General features: G+C 41.1%; 1 protein-coding gene across 3 annotated transcripts in view; it reads right to left on the bottom strand.

The window, feature by feature from the left end:
• LOC140203305 (protein kinase C-binding protein NELL2-like) overlaps positions 1–26,632 on the bottom strand; it is a 351,554-nt gene that overhangs the window by 224,415 nt on the left and 100,507 nt on the right. For all 3 annotated transcript variants that reach the window (XM_072269319.1, XM_072269321.1, XM_072269320.1), the window contains exons 10-12: positions 26,058–26,149; positions 16,868–16,970; positions 12,328–12,456 (exon numbers count right to left, since the gene is read on the bottom strand). In XM_072269319.1, coding sequence (XP_072125420.1) covers positions 12,328–12,456; positions 16,868–16,970; positions 26,058–26,149 — 324 coding nt within the window. The remainder of the gene's footprint in view (positions 1–12,327; positions 12,457–16,867; positions 16,971–26,057; positions 26,150–26,632) is intronic.

Genomic DNA, 26,632 nt, shown 5'->3' with positions numbered 1-26,632 from the left:
TCAAATATTGAAAGGCCTTGATAGCATGAATGTGGAGAGGATGTTTCCTATGGTGGGAGAGTCTAAGACCAGAGGACACAACCTCAGAATAGATGGGCATCATTTTAGAATAGAGACAAGGAGGAATTTCTTTAGCAAGAGCATGTGGAGTTTGTGCCACAAGTGGCTGTGGAGGCCAAGTCATTGGGTATATTTACGGCAGAGGTTGATGGATTCTTGATTAGTCAGGGCATGAAGGAATATGGGGAGAAGGCAGGAGATGGGATCAGAGAGGGAAAATGGATCAGCCATGATTAAGTGGCGCAACAGACTCAATGGGCCAAATGGCCTAATTCTGCTCCTATATCTTTTGGTCTTGTAAGCATCCTTGTACTTCGCTGGGTTGAAGGTGCTGCGTTATTAAAGTCAGCTTAACAACTGGAATGTTCCATTTCCACTTGGTAAAATAGTGCTTTTGGCAGCCTGTGCATAAAATATAAAGGAAACACAGGGTTGAAATTCAGGCCCGCAACACTAAGTGCCTGATGTAGCTAACACTGGAAGTGTGCATTATCCTGACGAAAGGGAGAATGGAAACGGGATGTGAGCACCAGACAGAAGGAGGTCACTCTAGATTTATGGGAAGTGCAAAAATTAGCACAGATCAGTTGGGCCAAATAGCTCATCTCTGTGCTATTTCTTGCGTAACTGATAAAAATCGCAGTAGTGAAAGCAAAGTGTTGTTTAATTCAGTCAGCTAATAAATACTTAATGTTCATATATCAGCAAGGACAGGAAGATGAATTTATATCATATTTTATTAAAGTAAAACTCTCGGCTCTACATGACCTACTTTGCTCCATTAACAATATGAGTACATTGGGTTGGAGGGCCGGGGAGAGGATTTAGCAATTTTTAGCTATTTTGGGTACAGCATCTTAATTAGTCTCAACATTTGGAAGGATGACTTTTTAAAACGGAGATGATGATGAATTTCTTTAGCTAGAGGGTGGTGAATCTGTGGAATTCATTGCCACAGATAGCTGTCATGGCCAAGGCATTGGGTATATTTAAGGCAGAGGTTGATGGATTCTTGCTTAGTCAGGGCATGAAGGGATTTGGGGAGAAGGAAACGATCGGGGCTGAAGGGAAAATGGATCAGCCATGATGAAATGGCAGAGCAGACTCATTGGGCCAAATAGCCTAATTCTGCCCCTATATCTTATGGTTTTCTTTGTTTCCATCTCATCATCTGTAGCCTATTTAAACCCATCACGTGCCATGTTGTATAATGTGGGCTTTCATGGTCTTTACATGACCACGATTGTTCTTGGTAAATTTTTCCACAGAAGTGGTTTTCCATTGCCTTATTCTGGGCAGTGTCTTTGCAAGACGTGTAACCCCAGTTATTATCAGTACTCTTCAGAGATTGCCTGCCTTGCATCTGATTGCATAACCAGGACGTGATATACACCAGCTGCTCCCAGGCTTCATGTGACCCCCCAATCGGAAGGGTGGGGCGTCTAAGCAGGTGCTACACCTTGCCCAAGGGTGACCTGCAGGTTCGAGGAGGGATGGTGCTCCTTGCACCTATTTTGGTAGAGACACATCTCCAACCAATCTTGATTTGGAAGGGTTTGGAGAGAAAGCAGGAGAGGGATAATAAATGAGCCATGATGGAATGGCAGTGCAGACTCAATGGGCTGAATGGCCTAATTCAGCTCCTATGTCTTTTGTCAATCAAATGATGTAATCTTTTTACATAAGCAAGCAGAGAGTGGTATGTAACAGTTTTCCAAAATGTCATTTTTTCTTGTACAGAAATTGAAACTACCAATCACAGAAGAACTAAGTTCAGAACAGTAGCATCACTGCACTGTGAAAGCTTAACTTATTTTAAAAAGTTTTCCTATTAGTATAAGTTTATTATCTGTTTTTTTTATAAGAGTGCTGAATAGAAAAATGACATCAATTTACTTTGTATTCAAAGAAAATGTTCTTTTTTGACAAAAAAAAAGACATGACATATGTCAGGTCTTCAATAACATCTAGGAACTCCAAAATCCTTATGGCTTTCCGTCTTTATGTCCTCATTGCAAGGACCCATTGACATGAGAGATTGCCAGTTTGCTTTACATTTCTGACAAATGTGTTTTTGTTCTAACTGGTGATGATAAATCTGGAATAAAGGGCTGCCATTGCTTAAAAATTTTCAACTGATGGCTGTCATCCAAGGAAAAGACTAGCTTCACAGACTCTTGGCCAAGTGATAATGAGTGGAAATCAACTGAGACATTACAGAATCATGGTAGGAAAGGCAATTGCATTGATTCTGTTCTGTTCAGTTTGTTTGTGGCAATCCATACCTCAATCTCATTTATCAACCTTTCTTTTATTATGTTTGTTCCAAGTCCAAAGTAAATTTATTATCAAAGTACATATATGTCAACAAATACTACCCTGTGATTCATTTTCTTGCAGGCATTCACAGTAGAACAAAGAAATACAATAGAATGAATGTAAAACAACACACAAAGACAACAAACAACCAATGTGCAAACTGTAAAAAGAATAAAAACTAACAATAACACTGAGAACACAAGTTGTAGAATCCTTGAAAATGAGTCCATAACAAAAGACCATGAGATATAGGAGCAGAATTAGACCATCGAGTCTCTTCCACCAATTCATCATGGCTGATCCATTTCCCTCTCAGCCCCGATCTCTTGACTTCTCCCCGTATCCCTTCATACCCGTATCATCCATAAACTTAGCCACAAAACCGTCAAGTCTGACATTGACACATAACATAAAAAGAAGCGGTCCTAACATAGACTCTTGTGGAACACCATTGGTCGCTGGCAACCAGCCACAAAAGGCTCCCTTTATATCCACTCTTTGCCTCCTACCAGCCACTGCTTTATCCATTCTAGTATCTTTCCTGTAATACCATGGGTTCTTAACTTGTTAAGTAGCCACATGTCTGGCACCTTGTCAAAGGCTTTCTGAAAATCCAGGTATACAATGTCCACAAGTATACAATCTCCTTTGTCTATCTTGCTTGTTATTTCTTCAAAGCATTCCAACAGATTTGTCAGGCAAGATTTTCCCTCAAGGAAACCATGCTAACTACCGCCTATTTTATCATATGCCTCCAAGCACCCAAAAACCACATCCTTAACAATTGACTCCAACTTCTTCCCAACAGTAGAGATCAGACTAACTGGCCTATAATTTCCTTTCTTCTGCCTCTCTCCTTTCTTGAAGAGTGGAGTGACATTTAGCATTTCCCAGTCTTCCAGAATCATTCTTGAATCTAGTAATTCTTGAAAGATCATTACTAATGCCTCCACAATCTCTTCAGCCACCTATTTCAGAACCCTGGGGTGTACACCGTCTGGTCCAGGTGACTTATCTACATTCACACCTTTCAGTTTCCCAAAAACCTTTGCCCTAGTATTGGTAATTTCACACATTTCATGACCCCTGATAGCTGGAACTTCCACCATACTGCTAGTGTCTTCACCATGAAGACTGATACAAAATACTTATTCAGTTCATCCGCCATTTTTTGTCCCCCTTTACTACCTCTCCAGCATCATTTTCCAGTGGTCCGATATCTACCCTCACCTCTCTTTTACACTTTATGTACCTGAAGAAACTTTTCTTATCTTCTTTAATATTATTAGCTAGCTTACTTGTGTATTCTATCTTTTCCTTCTTAATGACATTTTTAGTTGCCTTCTGTTGATTTCTATAAGCTTCCCAATTCTCAATTTTTCCACTAAGTTTAGTCTGTTATATGCCCTCACTTCGGCTTTTAATTTGGCGTTGACTTCTCTTTTTGACAATGGTTGAGTCATCTTGCCTTTAAAATACTTCTTCGTCTTTGCGATATACAGTATATGTCATGTGACTTTTGAATTACTTCCAGAAATTCCAGCCATTGCTGCTCTGCCATCATCCATGCCATTGTTCTTTTCCAATCAGTTTTGGCCAACTCCTCTCTCATGCCTCTGAAATTCCCTTTACTCCACTGTAACACTGATACATCTGACTTTAGCTTCTCCTTCTCAAATTTTAGGGTGAATTCGATCATATTATGATCACTCTCCCCAAAGGGTTCTTTTACCTTAAACTCTCTAATCAATTCTGGATCATTGCACAATACCGAATCCAGAATAGCTGATCCCCCTGGTAGGCTTAACCACAAGTTACTCTAAAAAGCCACCTTGAGTCTGTAGGTTATGTTCAATGATCAGTTTAGTGTTGAAGTGAATGAAGATGTCCACGCTGGTTCAGGAGCCTAGTGGTTGAATGGTAATAACTGTTCCTCAGCCTGGCAGTGTGGGACCCTAGACTCCTATACCTCTTTCCCTATGGCAGCAGCAAGAAGAGAGCACGGCCTGGCTGTTGGTTGCCCTTGATGATAGATGCAGTTCTTTTTGTCGTGGCAGTGTTCCTTGTAGATGTCCTTAATGTGGGGAGGATTGTTAGCTTTTTCTGATAAAAAAATATATTGTTCCTGGTATGAAAATGAATGGTGCTGGCATCCACAAACTTTAGGAGGAATGATGTCAGATTTCTGCTTCTGGTTTGACATGAAAAAGTTTCTTTCTCGGTTCATTTCTGAATGGCTTCATTGCACAGTATTGATGAAATGCATTTGAAATGAGCAGTAACCTTGTTTTTCTCTGCACAGACAGTGCCTGACTTGATATTTTCTTAGTTATTTACTGCAAGGCCACTTTGTTGTGGATTCTCCAAAAGACACTAGCCACTCTGTATTAATTTATGCATTATAAATAAACCACCCCTCCACCTTGCAAATACAAAACAGTCAGTCCTAAAGAAGGGTCTCGGCCTGAAACATCGACTGTTTGTTCCTTTCCATAGATACTGCCTGATCTGCTGAGTTCCTCCAGCATTTTGTGCGTGTTGCTTTGGGTTTCCATCATCCGCAGATTTTCTCATGTTTGTGACAAGACAATGAGAGCTAAGTTTATGATTCTTTCTTCTCCTCCTTCCCCCAACCAATTATTAAAAATAGCACAAATTTATAAACAACTCATGGGCTCTCATTTTAATCAATTCCTCGAAGTCTTACCAAATGCTGTCTGGAAGTACTTTTAGTACAGGCTTTTTATGGCAGTTTAATGACTTCTCATCCCTTTAAAGCATTATCATGAGCCCTGTAGGCCTCTGCTGCTTCCGGTAGAGCCTTGGGCTTCTAGATTTCTCCAGCACCTCTATTTACTAATTGTTATCGTAACTAGAGTTGTTATGCCCTTGTGATTTCTGTTTAATCTTGTTGAGTTAATTGTGTCTGGCACAGCTTTCCTGCATCGTATGATTATTTAAAGGGGTCTCTCAGTTAGCACTGTAGCAGAATCCTTGTACATTTGTGGAGAATGATTTGTCTCATGGTGTTGCTCAGTTGTGCCTCTGATGCTCTGTTGGTGTTCCTATGTCTAATCCTTTTGTTTCGGTCTCTTCATGGGGAGCTTGCCATTCCTGCACACCTGGGTTCGGTTATTGCCAGCGCTCACGGTGACAGGGTCTATCGTTCCTCTACACCTGGGTTCGGTCATGGCCAGCGCTCACCGTGACAGTCTGCCGTTCCTCTACACCTGGGTTCGGTCATGGCCAGCGCTCACCGTGACAGTCTGCCGTTCCTCTACACCTGGGTTCGGTCATGGCCAGCGCTCACCGTGACAGTCTGCCGTTCCTCTACACCTGGGTTCGGTCATGGCCAGCGCTCACCGTGACAGTCTGCCGTTCCTCTACACCTGGGTTCGGTCATGGCCAGCGCTCACCGTGACAGAGTCTGCCTTTTTGCGAGTGCACACTGTGACAGGCGCTCCTTCCCAAAGTGTGACTTTCATGACTCTTCCCTTCTCTAATAAATCAAGCATGAAGATCAACCACAGTATTTACTTACAGATTCTTTCCTTAGATAATTTAAAAGAAAGCTATTGAACTGTAACTTCCTTTCCCATACATGAGTAAATCCTCCCAAATACACAGATAGCCTCAGACTTCTAACTGGATGCAGGTCACTTGCCTCATTAGTTAGGATATTATACAACTTCAAATTTGTAATAAGCTCATTACACTGTTCCTTCTTAAGCCTGATGTGATCCCAATCTTTTAATCCTATTTTAATTTATTAAATTTGCCTTTATTAATAGGATTAAATTTAAAAAACAGAATACATAATTCAACCATTAGCTCTGCTGTATGTCACTTACCAAATGAGTACAGAATCACACTTAAGCCTATACTCAGACCAACCAGAAAGCTGTGATTTGTGGCTTCTACTTTCTAGGGAAAGCAACCAACATTTATTCCTTTATCAAAATCAGATCAGTGTCTCAGAATGTAAACAGTAATGTTTTGATTGTGTGGTTTCTGTTAACACTGCAGCCATTATCATGTTCTTCTAGCTCAACTTCTATAGATCAAACAACAAATGATGCATTGAACAATCCAATCCATTGGCCAATAAAAGCTCCTAAATTTTTATCCGATCAGAATCAACGTTAATATTGGGGTCTTTGTGAAACTTTTATAGAATGTCCTTCCATGCTGTATATAAAACCATGAGATATAGGAGCAGAATTAGGCCATTTAGCCCATCGAGTCTGCTCTGCCAATTCATCATAGGTGATCCCATTTTCCTCTCAGCCCCAACCTCCTACTCTCTCCCAATATTCCTTCACACCCTAAATAATCAAGAATCTATCAACCTCTGCCTTAAATATACATAAAGACTTGGCCTCCACATCTGCCTGTGGCAACGAATTCCACAGATTTACAACTCTGGCTGAAGAAATTCCTCCTCATCTCCGTTCTAAAAGGATGCCCCTTTATTCTGAGGCTGTGTCCTCTGGTCTTAGACTCTCCCACCATAGGAAACATCCTCTTCACATCCACTCTATCAAGTCCTTACACCATTCGATAGGTTATGGATATTTATGGATATCCGTTATTAAGAGCCTCCATTACCCAGAATGTGCTCTCTTCTCATTGCTACCATCAGGGAGGAGGTACAGAAGCCTGAAGGCACACACTCAGTGATCCAGGAACATCTTCTTCCCCTCTTCCATTCAATTTCTAAATGGACATTAAACACAAACTACCTCACTACTTTTTAATTTTTTTACTCTCCTTATTTAACTATTTAACATATATTTTCATACCATAATTCACTTTTCTTCGCTATTATGTATTGCAATGTACTGCTGCTGCAAAGACAACAAATTTCACAGCCATATGCCAGTGATATTAAACTTGATTCTGATATCTGATGGCTTTGTAATTTCCTTGCATGTGAGGACCAAAGTAGATATTACATCAGTGTTGAATGTTGTCGTTTGCACTAACTGGTTGAACAGCCAGTTAGCGTGGTCTTTCATTAATTCTGTTAATATTCTATGGATTTAATGAGTATGCTCATATGAGAAAGAATTCTCAGGGTTGTATATGGTGAGATTTTAAATTTTTAATAATAAATTTATGACAAACTCAAGCATCTGCATACGGATGACTGAGATCATTTTGACTTCATAAAAAGCGACTGGCTGTATACTTGTTCCCTACTTGTGTTTATTGCCGATTGCAGTGTTTTTTTTACTTTTTCACAGGCTGCGTAAAGAGTGCGGCTCATTGAGGTGGATTTCATTTTCGTCCAGGTGCATTTAGAGCCAAATACATTTTTACTGGAGAGGATAGCGTCGAGTTTCTTACTGACAGACCTCAGCTGCTTCCTGATGCTTACCAGGATCAGTACAATCTCATAATGAATTTTCTGTGCGCTGAGCAAAGTAGATTATCATATCTTCCATAATGACCTTTCGTACCAGGTTTTATTCTGTGGTATTTCCACTCATTTAATGCCCCACAGGATTTCTCTACTTGTATAATAATGATATTCTTTCCCAAATGTGAAGTTATTAGTTGGCTGTGTGTGGGATTCAACAATGAAATTTTAAAGATTAGCCTTAAATTCACTCAGGAGCTAAGCTCCCACACAATTAATAAGATCTTGCATTCCGGACACCGAATTCCAGGTATTCTCCACTCACGTAATTGACTCTTACAACTCCTTGGTGCCTGCATCATTTATAAATCCTGGTACTGTTGTGCCCATTAAGCAACTGTTCCAACTGCCTGCAGTTGGTTAGAAATCTGTAATTTTAATAATTTTATTAGCACAATATTTAAATTAATCCTTCACTGGGATTCCTTATAAACCCTTACCTACCCCCACATCGGCTGCACATGCCCTTTGTCAAGATGCCTGGCATTTGGAGATAGAATCAATTATAGTGCAAGACTGCTGCCTGGGCCCATAATTTCCTTGTTATTTTTTAAATAATGGAAAATCATAAAGCCTCTGAATGAATCATAAGGGGAGCCTTTCGTTATGCATGGACCCTGCAATAAACTTTACATTGTCTGACATCTGTGCTGTTAGAAAACCATAGAAACCATAGAAAAACTACAGCACAGAAACAGGCCTTTTGGCCCTTCCTGGCTGTGCTGAACCATTTTCTGCCTAGTCCCACTGATCTGCACACGGACCATATCCCTCCATACACCTCCCATCCATGTATCTGTCCAATTTATTCATAAATGTTAAAAAATGTTATTTGCTCTTTGGGTCCTCTAAACCCAGTAATAAATTGTGGCATATCTAGCATTGCAAACGATCCAAAAGTGGTTTACAGAAATGACAAAAGATGAAATAAAAAGATGACACCAAGTAACAGAAGATATTAGCAGAGATGAGCAGATGTTGACCAAGAGAGGGAAGTGGAACACACACAAAATGCTGGAGGACCTCAGCAGGTCAGGCAGCATCTACGCAGAGGAATAAAGAGTCAACGTTTCGGGCTGAGACCCGTCATCAGGACATAATTGACATCATTACTCAGATTTCCAACATCTGTAGAATCTCTTGTGTTTATGAGAGGGAGGTGGAAACACTTGGTGATAGAATTCCAGACTTTGGCAGTGAAGTGTACAATGGAATGGAATGGGTGATGCACAGAGGGATAAAACTGGAGGAGCAGACTTCTGGAAGAGTCTGGTGTTGTAAGAGATTTGCAGAGTTGGGAAGTCATTGGGCATGAAGGATTGTGGGTGAGGAATATATAACCAAGCTATTTCTGGAACATTAGCCATTTAAATCACTATGTACAGGAAATAACTGCACTCTTCAGCTGGAGTCCAGACTGACATAATTAATGTCACCTCATGCTGCTTTCTCCCTCTTACATACAACACAGACTCAGATGTATTTATCACATGTACATCAAAACATATAGCGAAACATGTCATTTGCGTTGACAACTAACACAACCCGAGGATGTGCTGGGGGCAGCCTGTAAATGTCATGACACATTCCATTGCCAACCTAGCATGTCCACCGTACTCAGAACAATGCAAAACACAACGAGCAACCAAACAACAGCAAAACAACCCCCGTTCCTCCCTCGCACCCAACGTACACACAGTCCTCCAACTCCAGGGTACTGCAATGTCTTAACTCCCTTCAGTGACCTTCTCTTGTGGCTTATTCAAGGCAAACTAACGCTGAATGTGGGCATTGGAAATGCATTGTACTGCTCCATTTGCAGCACATCAACAAGCCCCATTCATCCCTCTTACCCAGTGCACATACATAGTCTGCTAACCCCAATGTCTTAGATCCCTTTGGTAACCTCTTGTGGTTTATTCAAGGCAAACTATCACTGAATGTGGGAACTGGAAATGGATCGTGCTGCTCCATTTTCAGTACCTCAACAAGCCCCATTCCTCTCTCCCATTTAACGCACACAGTCCTCTATCCTCAGGCCACTGCAATGTCTAAACTTCCTTCAGTGATCTTCTCTTGTGGCTTGTTCAAGGCTAACAATCACATGATCAGCACAAAACTGTGGGCTGAAGGGCCTGTAATGTGCTGTAAATTTCTATGTTCCCATGTTCTATTTGCATTCTCATCTTGTCTTATCAGGTTCTCGTATGACATCTAGTCAAAAACCTGTTCTCGTCTCAGTCTCAAAATCCTGTCTGGTATTCTCCAGCACTTGGGTCCTTGCCCTCCTCGCATACACCTCTAAGGTCATCCGTCAGCCTCCTGTGCCCCGGGGAAATAGTACCAGCCTATTCAATCTTTCCTCGTAACTCAAGTCTTTCAGTACAGCCCACATCCTTCATCTCCATTCTTGATTCTTCACTGAATTAAACCTCAGCGAGACATTAAAAAATAAATAACATTTTTAATGGTAGAATGGCACGCCCAAGGATAAAATTAATGCCAAATCAGTGTGAATCGCCTCAGCAGAAATGACAACACTGACAGCAAGTGGTAGATTTCTGTGCTAAATTGCACATGTACGAATATGAGAAGTGCAGTCAGTTTTATAAAGCCGTAACTGTGAACAGCTCATTATCACTCAATTGTAAATTCCAAGTCAATTTTATAGTAACACATTAGATATTCAACTTCTCACTTAGACACAAAACTGAAAATGTGCATCATTGAAACAGTTTGATTTTCATTTGCAGTTGCCTGGAAAGGAAAGGAAAATCACATGGCTTCTATCAAAGGAACGCATTGAGCAGTATTCAAGATAGTTTGATCAGCACTACACCATTATTAGGCAACACACTCAAGAGGCTGGAGCAACTCTGCTGGTCAGGCAGCATCTATGGAGAGGAATAAGCAGTCAAGATTCAGCCTCTGCAGACTTCCTCGTGTTTGAGTCAAGATTCAAGATTGTTTAGTGTCATTTCTAGTACGCAACTGTAAAGGGCAATGAAATAATTGTTACTCTAGATCCGATACAGCACAAAAAATATAATAAGATAGAGAACACAATAATCAAAAAAAGCACAATAAATAAATACATAAGATAGTTTATATCCTTAGATTGATTGTATGTCCGTAAAGTGATGCTAGGCACAGGAGTGTCTGTACATAAGGTGACTCTGACAGGAAATGATAAAATAGTGGTGGTGGGAGTGAGTGAGTTAGTGGGTGGAAGTGTTGGTCAGCCTTACAGCTTAGGGTAAGTAACAGTTTTTGAGTCTGGTGGTCCTGGCGTGGATGTTGTGTGGCCTCCTCCCTGATTGGAGTGGGACAAGCAGTCCACGAGCAGGGTGGGTGTGATGCTTCATGGTGCTACTGGCCCTTTGCCGGCAACTGTCTGTACATATCCTCGATGATGGGTAGACTGGCGCCGGTGACGCTTTGGGCAGTTTTGAGTACCTGTGGCAGAGACCTCCTGTCTGCCGCAGTGCAGTTTCTGTACCATGCAGTAATGCAGCTGTAGAATGACATGAGTATAGATGTGCATAGCTCAGCTCTCCTCAGCCTTCTTAGAAGGTAGAGATGTTGCTGAGCTTTTCTGATTGTGTAGTGTATATTCTGGGACCATGAGAGGTTTATTACCAGGTTTAACTTTGAGGTTAAAATGTGCCTCTATATGGTTAACTTGTAAAAATAGCTTAAAATGCATCTGCATATGTAAATTTTCTTCATGGAAAAATTATATCATATTTAGATGTATAGAAGCATAAATCCCTAAAAACAACAGATTCTGCAGATGCTGAGATTCCAGAGGAAAACACATACAATGCTGGAGGAACTCAGCAGGTCAGGCAACATTTATGGAGAAGAATAAGCAAAAATTTGAAACTTCTTCAAGGTAGGCATCCTCAAAAAGATTTGATGAATGATCTTAGTCCAATATGTTGACTGTTTATTCCTCTCTATAGATGCTGTCTGACCTGACCTGTAGGAGTATAAGTGCTTTGGAAAAAAAAACCTGCAGATGCAAGAAATCCAAAATAAAACAGGAAATGCTGAAGCATTAGTCGATAGAGAAGTGTTAAATTTGTAGGTCAGAAAATCCATGAAGGTACACAAAGGCAAATCTGCTTACCACTAGAGATGTGGTGTGTTGAAACAGCTGAAAGTTGTTGGGAAAGGTATGCATTGTAAAATGTAGGCAATGATGGATGGCAAAGTGTAGTGGTGGTACCAGCCAGCTGCTGTTCCTTTCATACCTTGCAGCACATTGGGCAGAATTTTTGATGTTTCCGTAGCATTTGACTGTTTTAATTTACAAAGTCAAGTTGCTAGCTTGGCACTGGTAAAAATGCATGCCAGGAGCCAGCCAGATTTCCCTCAAAGTCCAGTACTGAGGCCACGACACCACCAGCCTGCACAAATCAGCTGGGATCTAACCAAATGAAGGGGTAAATAGACTATGACTTGTGCTGTATTCGTTTTCAATAATTAGTCATGGATTAGAAGCATTGTCACTAAACACTAACCTTCACAGTAAGCTTCATCATCGCGGAGAGGAGCGAAGCCAACTTTACATCTGCAGACTGAGCCAGCTTCCAAGTTTACACATTCAGAATTCTCAATGCAATTGGAGTTCTCAGCACAGAAGTCATAACCTAGAATGATAAAGAATAAATGAATGGAGTAACATTAATAAGTAAATTCCAGTCGTAATCTGATCAGAGCGGCACACAGTCCAGTCTTCTTGACCTTCATTATAATACATTGCTAATTATAAAACTAAGTGCTTAAGCGTTCATTTAATGGTAGGCAGCTTCACTCAACCTGGCTTTTGTATGTAACTTTTTCCTTATTTAATACACTACAATATGGCTCTGCTCACCCCTGATACCTTGATCAAATCGTTCCTGTAATATGAGTCCATGCATCATAAAAATAAAGGCATCTGTTAGTCTTGCAAGACCATGGATCTGCACCTGGAAAGTCTTCACCCTCCAGGGTGCAGTCCTGGGCAAGGTTGTATGGAAGACCAGCAGTTGCCTATGCTGCAAGTCTCCCCTCTCCACGACACCGATGTTGTCCAAGGGAAGGGCATTAGGACCCATACAGCTTGGCACCAGTGTTGGCGCAGAGCAATGTGTGATTAAGTGCCTTGCTCAAGGACACAACACGTTGCCTCGGCTGGAGCTCGAATTCACGACCTTCAGGTCGCTAGTCCAGTGCCTTAACCACTTGGCTTACTTTACTTCCATACATCAAGAAGTGAAAATTCATTGGGTCATGTCGAAGGGGTAGCAGTGGCATTGCTTAAAGGATGATTCTAGGTTACTACAAGCTTTATTAGCCTGGTGCTAGAAGTACAGCATTTATTTATTGTTCTATTCACTTTTCCATATAAATTATTTTAATTTTTTTTTTAACTGAGATACAGTGTGGAATAGGCCCCTCTGGGCCTTCAAGCTATGCTGCCCAGTAATCCCCCGGTTTAACCCTGGCCTAATCATGGAACAATTTACAATGACCAACTAACCTACCGGCCGGTCCACCTTTGGACGGTGGGAGGAAACCGCAGCACCCGAAGGAAACCCATGCAGTCTCACGGAGAACACACAAATTCCTTATAGGCAGTGGCTGGTATTTTGTATGAAACTAATTTACAGAGAGATTCTGTCAGCAGCTGCAATTAATATTGATGAATATTCCACTTCTCATTATCGAGGAAGGAATTCAATAAGCAACCTTTCCTTACAAGTGAACACATTCTGAGAAGTAGGCAGAATACTCTGCCAGTCATTCCCTTTAATTATTTCATCATATTCCAATTAATTACTTCTGTTATGAAATTTCATGAAATGTTGTAGCATTAGACCAAAATACATTTAAAAAGGTGAAACGGGCAAGAGTTTTAACACCGAGTGGTGGGTGCCTTGAATACACTGCCATGGTTGGTAGAACATAGAAAACCTACAGCACAATACAGGCCCTTCAGCCCACAAAGCTGTGCTGAACATGTCCTTACCTTAGAAATTATCTAGGGTTACCTATAGCCCTCTATTTTTCTAAGCTCCATGTACCTATCTAGGAGTCTCTTAAAGACCCTATCTTTTCTGCCTCCACCACCGTCACTGGTAGCCCATTCCATGCACTTACCACTCTCTGCATAAAAAACTTACCCCTGATAAGGTTGAACAAGTTGGGTCTTCATTCTTTGGAACATGGAAGGTTGAGGGGGGACTTGATAGAGGTATTTAAAATTATGAGGGGGATAGATAGAGTTGACATGGATAGGCTTTTACCATTGAGAGTAGGGGAGATTCAAACAAGAGGACATGAGTTGAGAGTTAAAGGGCAAAAGTTTAGGGGTAACATGAGGGGGAACTTCTTTACTCAGAGAGTGGTAGCTGTGTGGAACGAGCTTCCAGCAGAAGTGGTTGAGGCAGGATCGATGTTGTCATTTAAAGTTAAACTGGACAGCGATATGGACAGGAAAGGAATGGAGAGTTATGGGCTGAGTGCAGGTCGGTGGGACTAGTTGAGAGTAAGAGTTCGGCACGGACTAGAAGGGCCGAGATGGCCTGTTTCCGTGCTGTAGTTGTTATATGGTTATATCTCCTCTGTACCCACTTCCAAGCGCCTTAAAACTGTGCCCTCTTATGCTAGCCATTTCAGCCCTGGGGAAAAGCCTCTGACTATCCACACAATCAATGCCTCTCATCATCTTACACAAAATCATCTTGGTGTTGGAACAAGTATGATAGAGACCTTTAAAAGGCTCCACATGAATTTGCAAAGAATGGAGGGATATGGATATTGTGTGGGCAGGAGGGATTAGTTTGTTTTTGTCTAATTACTAGTTTAATTAGTTCAGCGTAACATTGTGGGACAAAAGGCCTGTTCCTATGCCGTGGAGTTGTAAGGTTTATGTTCTAATAATCTGTTAAATGAGAGGGATTCTCCAAAGGTGCTGAACTTGCACAAATTGTTGGATCATTAGTGTTACTCTGCCTATTACCAAAATCAAATAGTCCTTGCTGTGATTTTTCCCTTGAACTTACGGCAACCTTGAACCAAGATTAAACTATATTGATGGACCCAATCACTGACAAGATGATGTTTGTTTGGATATTAGTTTTTGTACTTGTGTGTAATGTTTTCATTCTTTGGCCGAAAAAGTTGTTCTCAGTTCTGTTGGGGTGGTATTGTAGTGTAATGGGTAGCACAACTCTTTATAGTACAGGTGACCCACCGCTGTCTCGCCATGGCTGCGTGGGTTTCCTCCCACGATCGAAAGACGTACCAGTTGGTAGGTTAATTGGTTATTGTAAATTGTCCAGTGATTTAGGGTAGGGTTAAATCAGGGGATTGCTGGCCAGCACGGCTCGGAGGGCCGGAAGGGACTATTCCACAGTGTATCTCAATAAATAATTAAATTGTTATTGATCCAGAGAAGCAAGGAAAGCCCAGGCTAATTCAATTTTCAACAGTTTCTCCTGTGGGCTCGGGCCTACCCTTATTCTCTCTTAGTGAAAGGTCAGAAAGGAATGTACCACCATAAGACAAAGGAGCTGAATGGTTTTGGTTTTGTGGTGCTGTCAGAGATGCTCCCATTGGTAATTTCTGACAATATCTATACTCGCTTTGTGCAGCTCAGATGGAATTCTGAAATTCTTCATTAATTGACTGACTATGAAATATTTGCTCACTATAGGAATCATCCTCTCCACATCCACTCTATCTAGGTCTTTCAATATTTGATAGGTTTCAACTAGCTTCCCCTTCATTTTTCTGTACTCCAGCAAGTACAGGACCAGAACCATCAAACGCTCCTCATACGTTAACACTTTCATTCCCAGAATCGTTCTTGTGAACCTCCTCTGAATCCTCTCCAATGCCAGCATATCTTTTCTTTGATAAGGGGCCCAAAACTGCACACAATACCCCAAGTGCAGATGACCAATACTTTATAAAGCCTCAGCATTACATCCTTGCTTTTGTATTCTGGACCTCTCGAAATGGATGCTAAAATTCAATTTGCTTTCCTTACCACTGACTCACCTGCAAGTTAACCTTTAGGGAATTCTGCATGAGGACTCCCAAGTTCCTGTGCACCTCCAATTTTTCAATTTTCTCCCTGTTCAGAAAATAGTCTACACTTTTATTCCTTCCCTACACCATATTCCATCAGCCACTTCTTTGCCCATTCTCCCAATCTGTCCTAAGTCCTTCTGCTATCTACCTGGTTTCTCAACACTACCTGCCTCTCCACCTACCTTTGTAAACCTGGCTACAAAGCCATCAATTCTGTTCATCCAAATCATTGGCATATAATATGAAAAGAAGCGGTCCCAATACCAGCCCCTGTGGAACATTACTAGTCAACAGCAGCCAACCAGAAAGGGCTCCCTTTATTTCCACTGTTTACCTCCTGCCAGTCAGCCAATCTTCTACCTACATGCTAATCTCCTTCCTGAAATACCATGAGCTCTTACCTTGTTAAGAAGCCTCATGTGCGGCATCTTATCAAGGCCTTCTGAAAAATTGAAGTAAACAACAACCGCTAATTCTCAGCTAAGATTTTCCCTTAAGGAAACCATGTTGGCTTTGGCCTATTTCATCATGTGCCTTCAAGCACCCCAAAACCTCATCCTTCATAATGGACAACCTTATCCTACAGCTCTATATTATGGCACAAAACTGGAAAATGACAATTTTTCAAAAAGGTGTGTGCTTTTTACAAATCATACTTTTATTTCCACATGAAATAGAAATAATTGATCCTCAGGATTCATGCAAAGCAGAAACAAAACAGACAATATATGTATCATGACAAACGAGGCCCTCCATTGGCTGCGGTTGACCATGGATGCTGTGTCTCAGCTGTCTACATGATATGCAAGCCAGGACAATACAATACGGTCATGACAGTAAAAACATATTGTATCAAAGGCAGTAGCTCTTATTCGCTTTTTCCAAAACTTAACTGAAACATCTGATCATTCCATATCTACATTTCATTTGTGGTAGAGCGATCTTGTGATGAATGTGACATAAGTTATATGTGGTTACCTCTGCATATCTTACAGCAGCTGTCAGTTAATGAAATTTGGTTCGACAGTGAACAAGGCAGCAACGGACAGCGTGGATATGAAATGCGTAGCATGGATTTGTCCTGTTAAACAATGGAGAAGTAGTTAAGTAACTCCACCTAATAAAAGCTTAAGATACATAACTCCTTGCAGCAAACATGTATAATTTGTACAGATAAAATATGTTTTATTATGAAAGATAATCATGTACTTGCATATAAAATAGATAAATAAGTATTGCAAAAACAGATATAAAAAAGGAAGTGAGGTAGTGTTCATAGGTTCAATGTCCATTCAGAAATTGGATGGAAGTGGGAATAAATCTGTTCCTGAACCATTAGTATGTGCCTTCAGGCTTCAGTACCTCCTTGCTGATGGTAACAATGAGAGAGGGCAACACACTTACTTATTTCAATTGTAGATTTTAACACACATCTTATTCTCTAAGCTGCACACCATCTGGAATATTGAATATTAGTTTCACAGCTTACCCCTTTCCCCAACCACAACAACCCCATACTTCACATCCACTAGTAACAATATGGTCAGTTAGTTGATGCTAATGGGCCCAGCATTGTGAATATAAACACAAGCACCAAAAAGCACAAGCATATCAAGTTGCAAATGTCTTTAAGTCTTTAGGAAAACCATCTCCTTTTCACTCAGAAACTGTCTGATAAGTTTCTTCCTTTGCTCCTGGAAGTTCTATTAATAGGACACATGTTGCATGTAATTCTGCAAGGAAAATGGAAGAAGCCCCTATCAGCAATGCAGCTGTGACCTGTGGACATGGGCTACATTGAAAACCAGGGACGTTATTTATCACCTCGACAGAGGTCAGACGCTGTGGACCAGGACACCTTTTGAGAAAAGGATCTATTTCATTTGTTTTTATAGCTTCTATCTGGACAATTGATCTTCAAAGTCTTTTTGTCTTATCCAGACAACAAGCTGAAAATATTCCCTCTTCACTGCCATGACCTCAAACCTCTACTGAATTCTTGTCAAAAGTTAGTGTAACAAAGCATTGCTTCAGCAATTTTTCAGAAATAGCATGGGACTCTTGTTTGTATTGCCTTTTCACTCAGTGTAGCCACTTTATTGGGTACATCCTGTACCTAACACTCAGTGGCCACTTTATATCTTCACGGTCTAGACCATAAGATATAGGAGCAGAAGCAGGCCATTCAGCCCATCAAGTCTGCTCCACCATTCAATCATGGGCTGATCCAATTCTTCCAGTCATCCCCACTCCCGTCTTCGCCCCATACCCTTTGATGGCCTGGCTAATCAAGAACCTATCTATCTCCGCCTTAAATACACCCAATAACTTGGCCTCCACAGCCGCTCGTGGCGACAAATTCACAGATTTACCACCCTTTGACTAAAGTAATTTCTCCGCATCTTATTCTAAATGGATGTCCTTCAATCCTGAAGTCCTAGACTCCCCTACCATGGGAAATAGTTTTGCCATATCTAATCTGTTCAGGCCTTTTAACGTTCGGAATGTTTCTATGAGATTCCCTCTCGTTCTCCTGAACTCCAGAGAATACAGCCCAAGAGCTGCCAGATGCTTCTCATACTCTTTCATTCCTGGAATCATTCTTGTGAATCTTCTCTGAACCCTCTCCAAAGTCAGTACATCCTTTCTAAAATAAGGAGTCCAAAACTGCAGACAATACTCCATGTGATATCACGATGGCCTTATAAAGCCTCAACATCACATCCCCGCTCTTATACTCTATACCTCTAGAAATGAATGCCAACATTGCATTCCCCTTCTTCACAACCGACTCAACCTGGACGTTAACCTTTAGGGTATCCTGCACAAGGACTCCCAAGTCTCTTTGCATCTCTGCATTTTGAATTCTCCCCCCATCTAAATAATTGTCTGCCTGTTTATTTCTTCCACCAAAGTGCATGACCATACACTTTCCAACATTGTATTTCATTTGCCACTTCTTTGCCCATTCCCTTAAACTATCTAAGTCTCTCTGCAAGCTCTCCGTTTCCTCAACACTACCCACTCCTCCACCTATCTTTGAATCATCAGAAAATTTAGCCACAAATCCATTAATACCATAGTCCAAATCATTGACATACATCGTAAAAAGCAGCGGTCCCAACACCGACCCCTGTGGAACTCCACTGGTAACCAGCAGCCAGCCAGAATAGGATCCCTTTATTCCCACTCTGTTTTCTGCCGACCAGCCAATGCTCCCCCCATGCTACTAACTTCCCTGTAATTCCATGGTCTCTTACCTTGCTAAGCAGCCTCATGTGCGGCACCTTGTCAAAGGCCTTCTGAAAATCCAAGTACACCATGTCTACTGCATCTCCTTTGGCTACCCTGCTTGTAATTTCCTCAATGAATTGCAGTAAGTTTGTCAGGCAGGGTTTTCCTTTCAGGAAACATTAGACACTAGAATACTACAGCACAGTACAGGCCCTTCAGCCCTCGATGTTGTGTCGACCCATATACTCCTTAAGAAAAAGTACTAAACCCGCACTACCCCGTTACCCTCTATTTTCCTTTCATCCATGTGCCTGTCCAAGAGGCTCTTAAATACCCCTAATGTTTTAGCCTCCACCACCATCCCTGGCAAGTCATTCCAGGCACCCACAACCCTCTGTGTAAAAAACTTACCCCTGATGTCTCCCCTAAACTTTCCTCCCTTAACTTTGTACATATGCCCTCTGGTGTTTGCTATTCATGCCCTGGGAAACAGGTACTGGCTATCCACCCCATCTATACTTCTCAATCTTGTAGACCTCTATCAAGTCCCCTCTCATCCTTCTACACTCCAAAGAGAAAAGTCCCAGCTCTGCTAACCTTGCCTCATAAGACTTGTTTTCCAATCCAGGCAACAACCTGGTAAATCTCCTCTGCACCCTCTCCATAGCTTCCACATCCTTCCTATAATGAGGTGACTAGAACTAAACAATACTGTAAATGTGGTCTCACCAGAGATTTGCAGAGTTGCAACATGACCTCTCCACTGTTGAACTCAATCCCCCCATTAATGAAGCCTAGCATCCCATAGGCCTTCTTAACTATCCTATCAAACTGTGCAGCGACCTTGAGGGATGTATGGATTTGAACCCCAAGGTCCCTCTGTTCGTCCACACTCTTAAGTAACCAACCGCTAATCCTGTACTCAGCCTTCTGGTTTGTCCTTCCAAAATGCATCACCTCACACTTATCCAGATTGAACTCCAGCTGCCACTTTTCTGCCCAACGCTGCATCCTGTCTATATCCCCTTGTAACCTTCGACAACCTACAGCTCCATCCACAACTCCTCCAATCTTCATGCCATCCTTCTGCCTCTTCATCCAGGTCATTTATAAAAATCACAAAGAGATTTGTCCCAGAACAGATCCTTGCAGCACTCCACTAGTCACTGACCTCCAGGCAGAATACTTTCCTTCCACTACTACCCTCTGCTTTCTTGCTGTAAGCCAATTTTTTATCCAAACAGCCAAGGTTCCACTGATCCCATGCCTCATGACTTTCTGGATGAGACTCTCGTGGGGGACCTTGTCAAATGCCATGCTAAAATCCATGTAGGCCACATCTACCACCCTACCCTCATCAATTTCTTTTGTTACCTCTTCAAAAAGCTCAATTAGGTTCGTGAGGCACAACCATCCCTTCACAAAGCCATGTTATTCTGCTGCTGTAGCCCATCCACTTCAAGGTTCGACATGTTGAACATTCAGAGATGCTCTTCTGCAAACAACTGTGGTTATTTCAATTACTGCTACTTCCTGTCAGCTTGAACTAGTCTGACCATTCTTCTCTGACCATTACCAAGGTAGTTTCACCCACAGAACTACCACTCACTGGGTATTTTTTATCTTTTGCACCATTCTCTGTAAACTCTAGAGACTGTTGTGCATGAAAATTCCAGGAGATCAGAAGTATCTCAAACCACCCCTTCTGGCACCAAAACCTCTTCCACAGTCAAGGTCACTTAGATCACATCACTTCCCCATTCTGCTGCTGGGTCTAAACAACAACTGAACCTCCTAACCATGTCTGCATGCTTTTATGCATTGAGTTGCTGCCACATGATTGGCTAATTAGATATTTACATCAATGAGCTGGGGTACAGGTGTACCTAATAAAGTAGCTGCTGAGTGTTTAAGTAATAAGCAAAAGTTTAAATGAGAACTGAAAGGTTTTTAAATTCCAGTCAGTATAAAGTGGGGTTGAACATCTGTTACCTGAGTAATATTGAAGAAAACTTTACAATGTAGGATGAGGTTATTTACTCTTTGGTGCTCATCTCCATGTATGTCTCATTCACTACCTATGACTCTAATCTCTCTGTTTCTGAGGTAAGTAAGATCAAAAACTATCAATAATGCTGGGAGACAAGCAACATTTTAATCTTCATTGCTAACATCAAAATGCTTGTATCATGACAAAGTTAATGTACTAGCATACAGGGAACTGGACTTTTCATCTTAATTTTGCAATGTCAATATCTCTGAGGATCTAACCTGGACACAACATATTAACACAGCTACAAAGAAGGCATGACAGTGGCTATACTTCATTAGGAGTTTGAGGATATTTGGAATATTGCCAAAGACGCTCACAAATTTCTACAGATGTACCATGGAGAGCATTCTAACTGGCTGCATCATTATCTGGTACGGGAAGTGGGGCTACTGCACAGGATCGAAGTAAGCTGCAGAGAGTTGTAGCCTCCGTAGTATCCAGGACATCTTCAAGGAGTGATACCTCAAAAATGCAGCATCCGTCATTAAGGACCCCCTTCACCCAAGTTATGCCTTGTTCTCATTGCTACCATCAGTGAGGAGGTACAGGAGCCTGAAAACACACATTCAACAATTCAGGGACAGCTCCTTCCCCTCTGCCATCCGATTTCTGAATGAACACTGAACCCATGAACACTACCTTACTACTTTTTTACTTCAACTTTTGCACTATTTATTTAACTATATATTTATCTTACTGTAATTCACAGCTTTTTTTCTTTTGTTATATATTGCATTGCGCTGCTGCTACACAGTCAAAAACTTTCACAACATATGCCAGTGATATTCAAACTGATTCTGAATTTAAGTTCATGTAATTAAACAAAGCTTAACACTATAGTGGTTTGAAAAGAAAACACTGGCTTTCTGGAAACCTATCTTCCTTGCCCAATGCAGTCTGTTTGTGACTTTAAGATCTTTTCAATATTGCTGGCCCTGGAATGTCCTTGACTTCCTACACAGTTCAGGAGGTAATTAGAAGCAGATATGGACCTTGCCAGCAATATCTACATCTCCTGAATCAATGACTAAATGTAATGGTGTGTTGTTAGATCTGGATAGAGGTAATCAATTAAAAAGTATTATTACAGAGCAACATTCATGACACTGCAGGTAAAACTAAAGCTTGGTTCTTTTTTAATTACTAGTTTTTCCTACTGAATAACCTCCCACTGTAGCACAATTTTACAAATGTGCTTAAATAATTTAGAAGCCTTTAAGTGCACAAGCTCACAGAGAGTGGAAAATAATTTCCCACATCACACACATCTTACTCTCCAAGCTGCACGTTATCTGAAATATTGAACACTGGTTTCACTGCTTTCTCTTTTCTCCAACCACAAGCCCACACTTCAGACGCATCAGCAAAAAATATTTGGCTCACATTGGTTTATGTTGAAACATAAGGTTGAAAGAGTACAGAGAAAATTTACAAGAATGTTGCCGGGACTGGAAGACCTGAGTTATAAGGAAAAATTGAATAGTTTAGGACTTATATCCTTGGAACATAGAAGTTTGAGGGGAGATTTGATAGAGGTATACAAAATTATGAGGGGTATAGATAGGGTCAAATGCAAGCAAGCTTTTTCCACTGAGGTTGGGAGGGACTGCAACCAGAGGTCATGGGTTAAGGGCAAAAGGTGAAAAGTTTAAATGGAACATGAGGGAAACTTCTTCACTTAGAGCGTCATGAGAATGTGGAACAAGCTGCCAGTGCAAGTGATGCATATGAACTCGATTTCAATGTTTAAGAGAAGTTTAGATAGGTCCATGGATGGGAAGGGTATAGAGGGCTATGGTCCTGGTGCAGGTTGATGGGAGTAGACAGTTTCTGTGCTGTACTTTTCTATAACTCTATGACATCTTGCTTGGTGGGGCTCCTATAAAACAACTGGAATTTTAGATCAAAGAAACTGTGATTTCTAATTCACTCCCTTTGACATTCTGATAAGTGACAGAGGAAAAAGTTTAATACTAAGACTTTCATGTAAATTTTTAAGTATTTTGCTGACCAGCTTTACAAAGAAACAGGAATTTTACAATAGAACGGCAGAAGCATTGTTATAACAATTAATATTTTAAAATAGGGTTAACTGGTCTCTGGAATTGACTGCCGAATGCATTTGGATAACCTTGCGTATGTGGTTGTTAACAAGCAACATCCACAAAATGCTGGAGGAACTCAGCAGGCCAGGCAGCATCAATGGAAAAAAAGTACAGTCGACATTTCGGGCTGAAACCCTTCAGCAGGACTGGAGAAAAAAAGCTGAGGAGTAGATTTAAAAGGTGGGAGGAGGAGAGATTAGGTGAAACTTGGAGGGGGAGGGATGAAGTAAAGAGCTGGGAAGTTGATTGGTGAAAGAGACAGAAAACCATGAAAAAAAGAAAAAGCGGCGAAGAGTGCCAGAGGGAGGTGATGGGCGGGCAAGGAGATAAGGTGAGAGGGGGTAAAGGGGATGGGAAATGGTGAAGGCGGGGGGTGCAAGAGTCAATACCAGAAGCTTGAGAAATTGATGTTCATGCCATCAGGTTGGAGACTACCCAAACAGAATATAAAGTGTTGTTCCTCCATCCCAAGTGTGGCTTCATCACAACAGTAGAGGAGGCCACAGATGGACATATTGGAATGGGAATGGGAAGTGGAATTTAAATGGGTGACCACTGGGAGATCCTGCTTGTTCCTTCATGGTTCGGCATGGATTAGATGGGCCGAAGGGCCTGCTTGTGTGCTGTACTATTCTATAACTCTAAATGACCCTTGGGATCTCTGTGTTCTTAATACTTATTTTCAGATTAGCGTCATAGAGCAGTACAGCAGACACAGGTACCCCTTCAGGTTCCCCTTAAATATTTCACTTTAGTTTTCATCTCACCCAACCTCAATGGAAAAAGCCTGTTTATATTTACCCTATCTATACCCATCATATTAATCTGACTGAAGCTGAAAACATCTGATATCAATGAACACTTCCTCTTTATGTCTGAATGACTATTAATCTGGTTGCAGCACAAGATTGATAGATTGAAAAATGGAAACTCTAGTCTTTATCCAACTTCCTGACCCCTCATCATGTCCCTGTCTGGGCTTGGGCTTTGTCTTTGCTTTGCTTAGTAAAATAAAGCCAGTGATGGCTGGAACTTCACAGAACATAGTGTATTTGACAACAGGTGATAACCTTAAAAAAAGGAAGTAACTGAAGTAGGAATTCATCCTTGACCCAGGTTCGAAACGTACAAAGTAACAGTACAAATACATTGGACTCTGCTCGGACATTTCTCCTGCAATTGCAAGAGTTTTTTGAACATTGATAATGTGAGATGCCATAGGCCTGTTTCCCTTGTTTGGCGGAAAGACAGGCAATATAGGAGCTGCATAGCCTTGGCTGTATTGATGTCTAGGCCTCAAGCCGCGGGCTTGCCTGCTGCCACAGTACAGATGAGGAGACCCGGGGGGCAGTGCTGTGTGGTGTCCATGCTCAGTTGCGGACTGCCCTCCAATGTTCAGTCAGTGGAATGACAGGCTAGATTGCATGTATCTACACAGCTGGGAGACTGTACCATCAATTTGTGGGATATGTCAGTCCGGGACTTAGACTATGTATATGTCTTTTTGGGTGACTTGTTTTTTCTCACTCTTTTGAATGTGCTGTGTATGTTTTGCATCTTGATCCAAGAAGAACACTGTTTTGTTTGGCTGTATCTATGTATGGTTGAATGATAATTAAACTTGATTTGATTTTTTTTTGAAGTTCAATTCTACTGTTTCCAATAAATTTCAGAACTTTTGTGCAGTATACACAGATGTTCCTGTATACATTTAACACATAAAATTGAAGACGAAATACTACTAAAATGGTTTTCATATGTAGAACTTCATCCTCTGTACCATGAAGTAAACACATTGCATATGGCTTCCAAAATGTGGCTCCACTGACATCAACGAAACGAAATTTTGCAGGCACACACCCAAATTTGCATTACCAGTTTGCCAAATACCATCAAGGAGAACTTTCTACCCTTGTATCTGGTGAACTCAACAATAACAGAAAGATCCTGGGCACATCATCAAAAACAATCCTCCCTCCAAATCAGACACCATTCTATTCAGGACATATATGCTGTATGTTGGCTCAGAAAAGTAGGATTTTGTAACTAGCATCAGCACCATAATGGCACAGACCACAGAGAAAGACTGTAACACTTAGGAGCAGAATTACACCATTCTGCCCATCGGATCTGCCTCATTATTTCATCATGGCTCATTTATTTCCCCTCTCAACCCCTTCTCCTTCTTTCTCCCTGTAATCCTTGACGTTTTTACTAATCAAGAATTATCAACCTCACTTTAAATATACCCAGTGACGTAGTCTCCTGCACCCTCTGGCTAAAAAATTTCTTCTTCTCCTCTGTTCTAAAGGGACTTCCTTCTATCTGAGGCTGCATCCTCTGGTCCAAGAATTCCCCTACTATTGGAAACATCCTCTCAATGTCCACCCTATTCAGACCTTTCAACAATTGGTAGGTTTCAATGAGATCACCCTCATTCCTCTAAACTCCAGCAAGTACAGGCCCAGAGCCATCAAACATGCCTTTCGTTCCCAGGATCAATCTTTTAAACCCCCTCTCCAATGTCAGCACATCCTTTGTTAGATAGGTTGCCGAAAAACACTTCAAATGTGGCCTGACCAATGCCTGATCCACATTGCTTATGTAAAACAAGGGATGTAAAATAAAAGTGCCCATTGTCAGAGGCACCCTTTTCCTAAAAACAAACAAAGCAAGGGAAGTAATTTTCAAATAGAAGAAAGTTCAGATTTGACTCTAAGTTTCAAAGCCTTAGTCAGAAAAATATGGGCATGTGTGACATTAAAGCAGTTCCTACCTTGCACTCCAATAGATAACACTCTCCTGCTGCTTTCCATTCTGCCATCCTTTGCCCATTGTAGTAAAATTTGTTGCCAAGGACACATACAGCTAATAACAAAAACACAATGTTTCATATTTTAATCCTTTGATTGATCAATGAAGTAAACCTTATTTCTGAATAACAAAAATGAAAATTACATGAATATTATGTGATACAAAGCTAACATCGCCAGTACTTTCCAACTGTTGATTTTAACATTTACTTCTCCATCCGAAGCTGCTGACTCACTCTATCATCTTGTCCAAGGGATCAAAACTTGACTGAGCTGAATGGTTTTGGCATAGTGAAACTTCATAATACATTGTGTTTTAGCTTCGAACAAAACACAGCTTATTTCTGCATGTTCAAACCTTGAGAACACCGCTCAGCTTTCAAATGCAAAGGCAGAATTGCCTACAGTCATTGAGAACCTCACATTCTACCATTTTGTTGAAGGACACATCAAGGCAACTTATCTCCATGTACAGTAAACAAAAGAAAAGAGAAAACACTGGAAAGATTATGAAGTCAAGCAACAGTTGTGGATAATA

Source organism: Mobula birostris, chromosome 9, assembly GCF_030028105.1.
Source record: "Mobula birostris isolate sMobBir1 chromosome 9, sMobBir1.hap1, whole genome shotgun sequence".
In the NCBI taxonomy this organism is placed as follows: Eukaryota; Metazoa; Chordata; class Chondrichthyes; order Myliobatiformes; family Myliobatidae; genus Mobula; species Mobula birostris.
The sequence above is the reverse complement of the archived record's forward strand: the minus strand, read 5'-3'. Positions and strand labels throughout refer to the sequence as shown.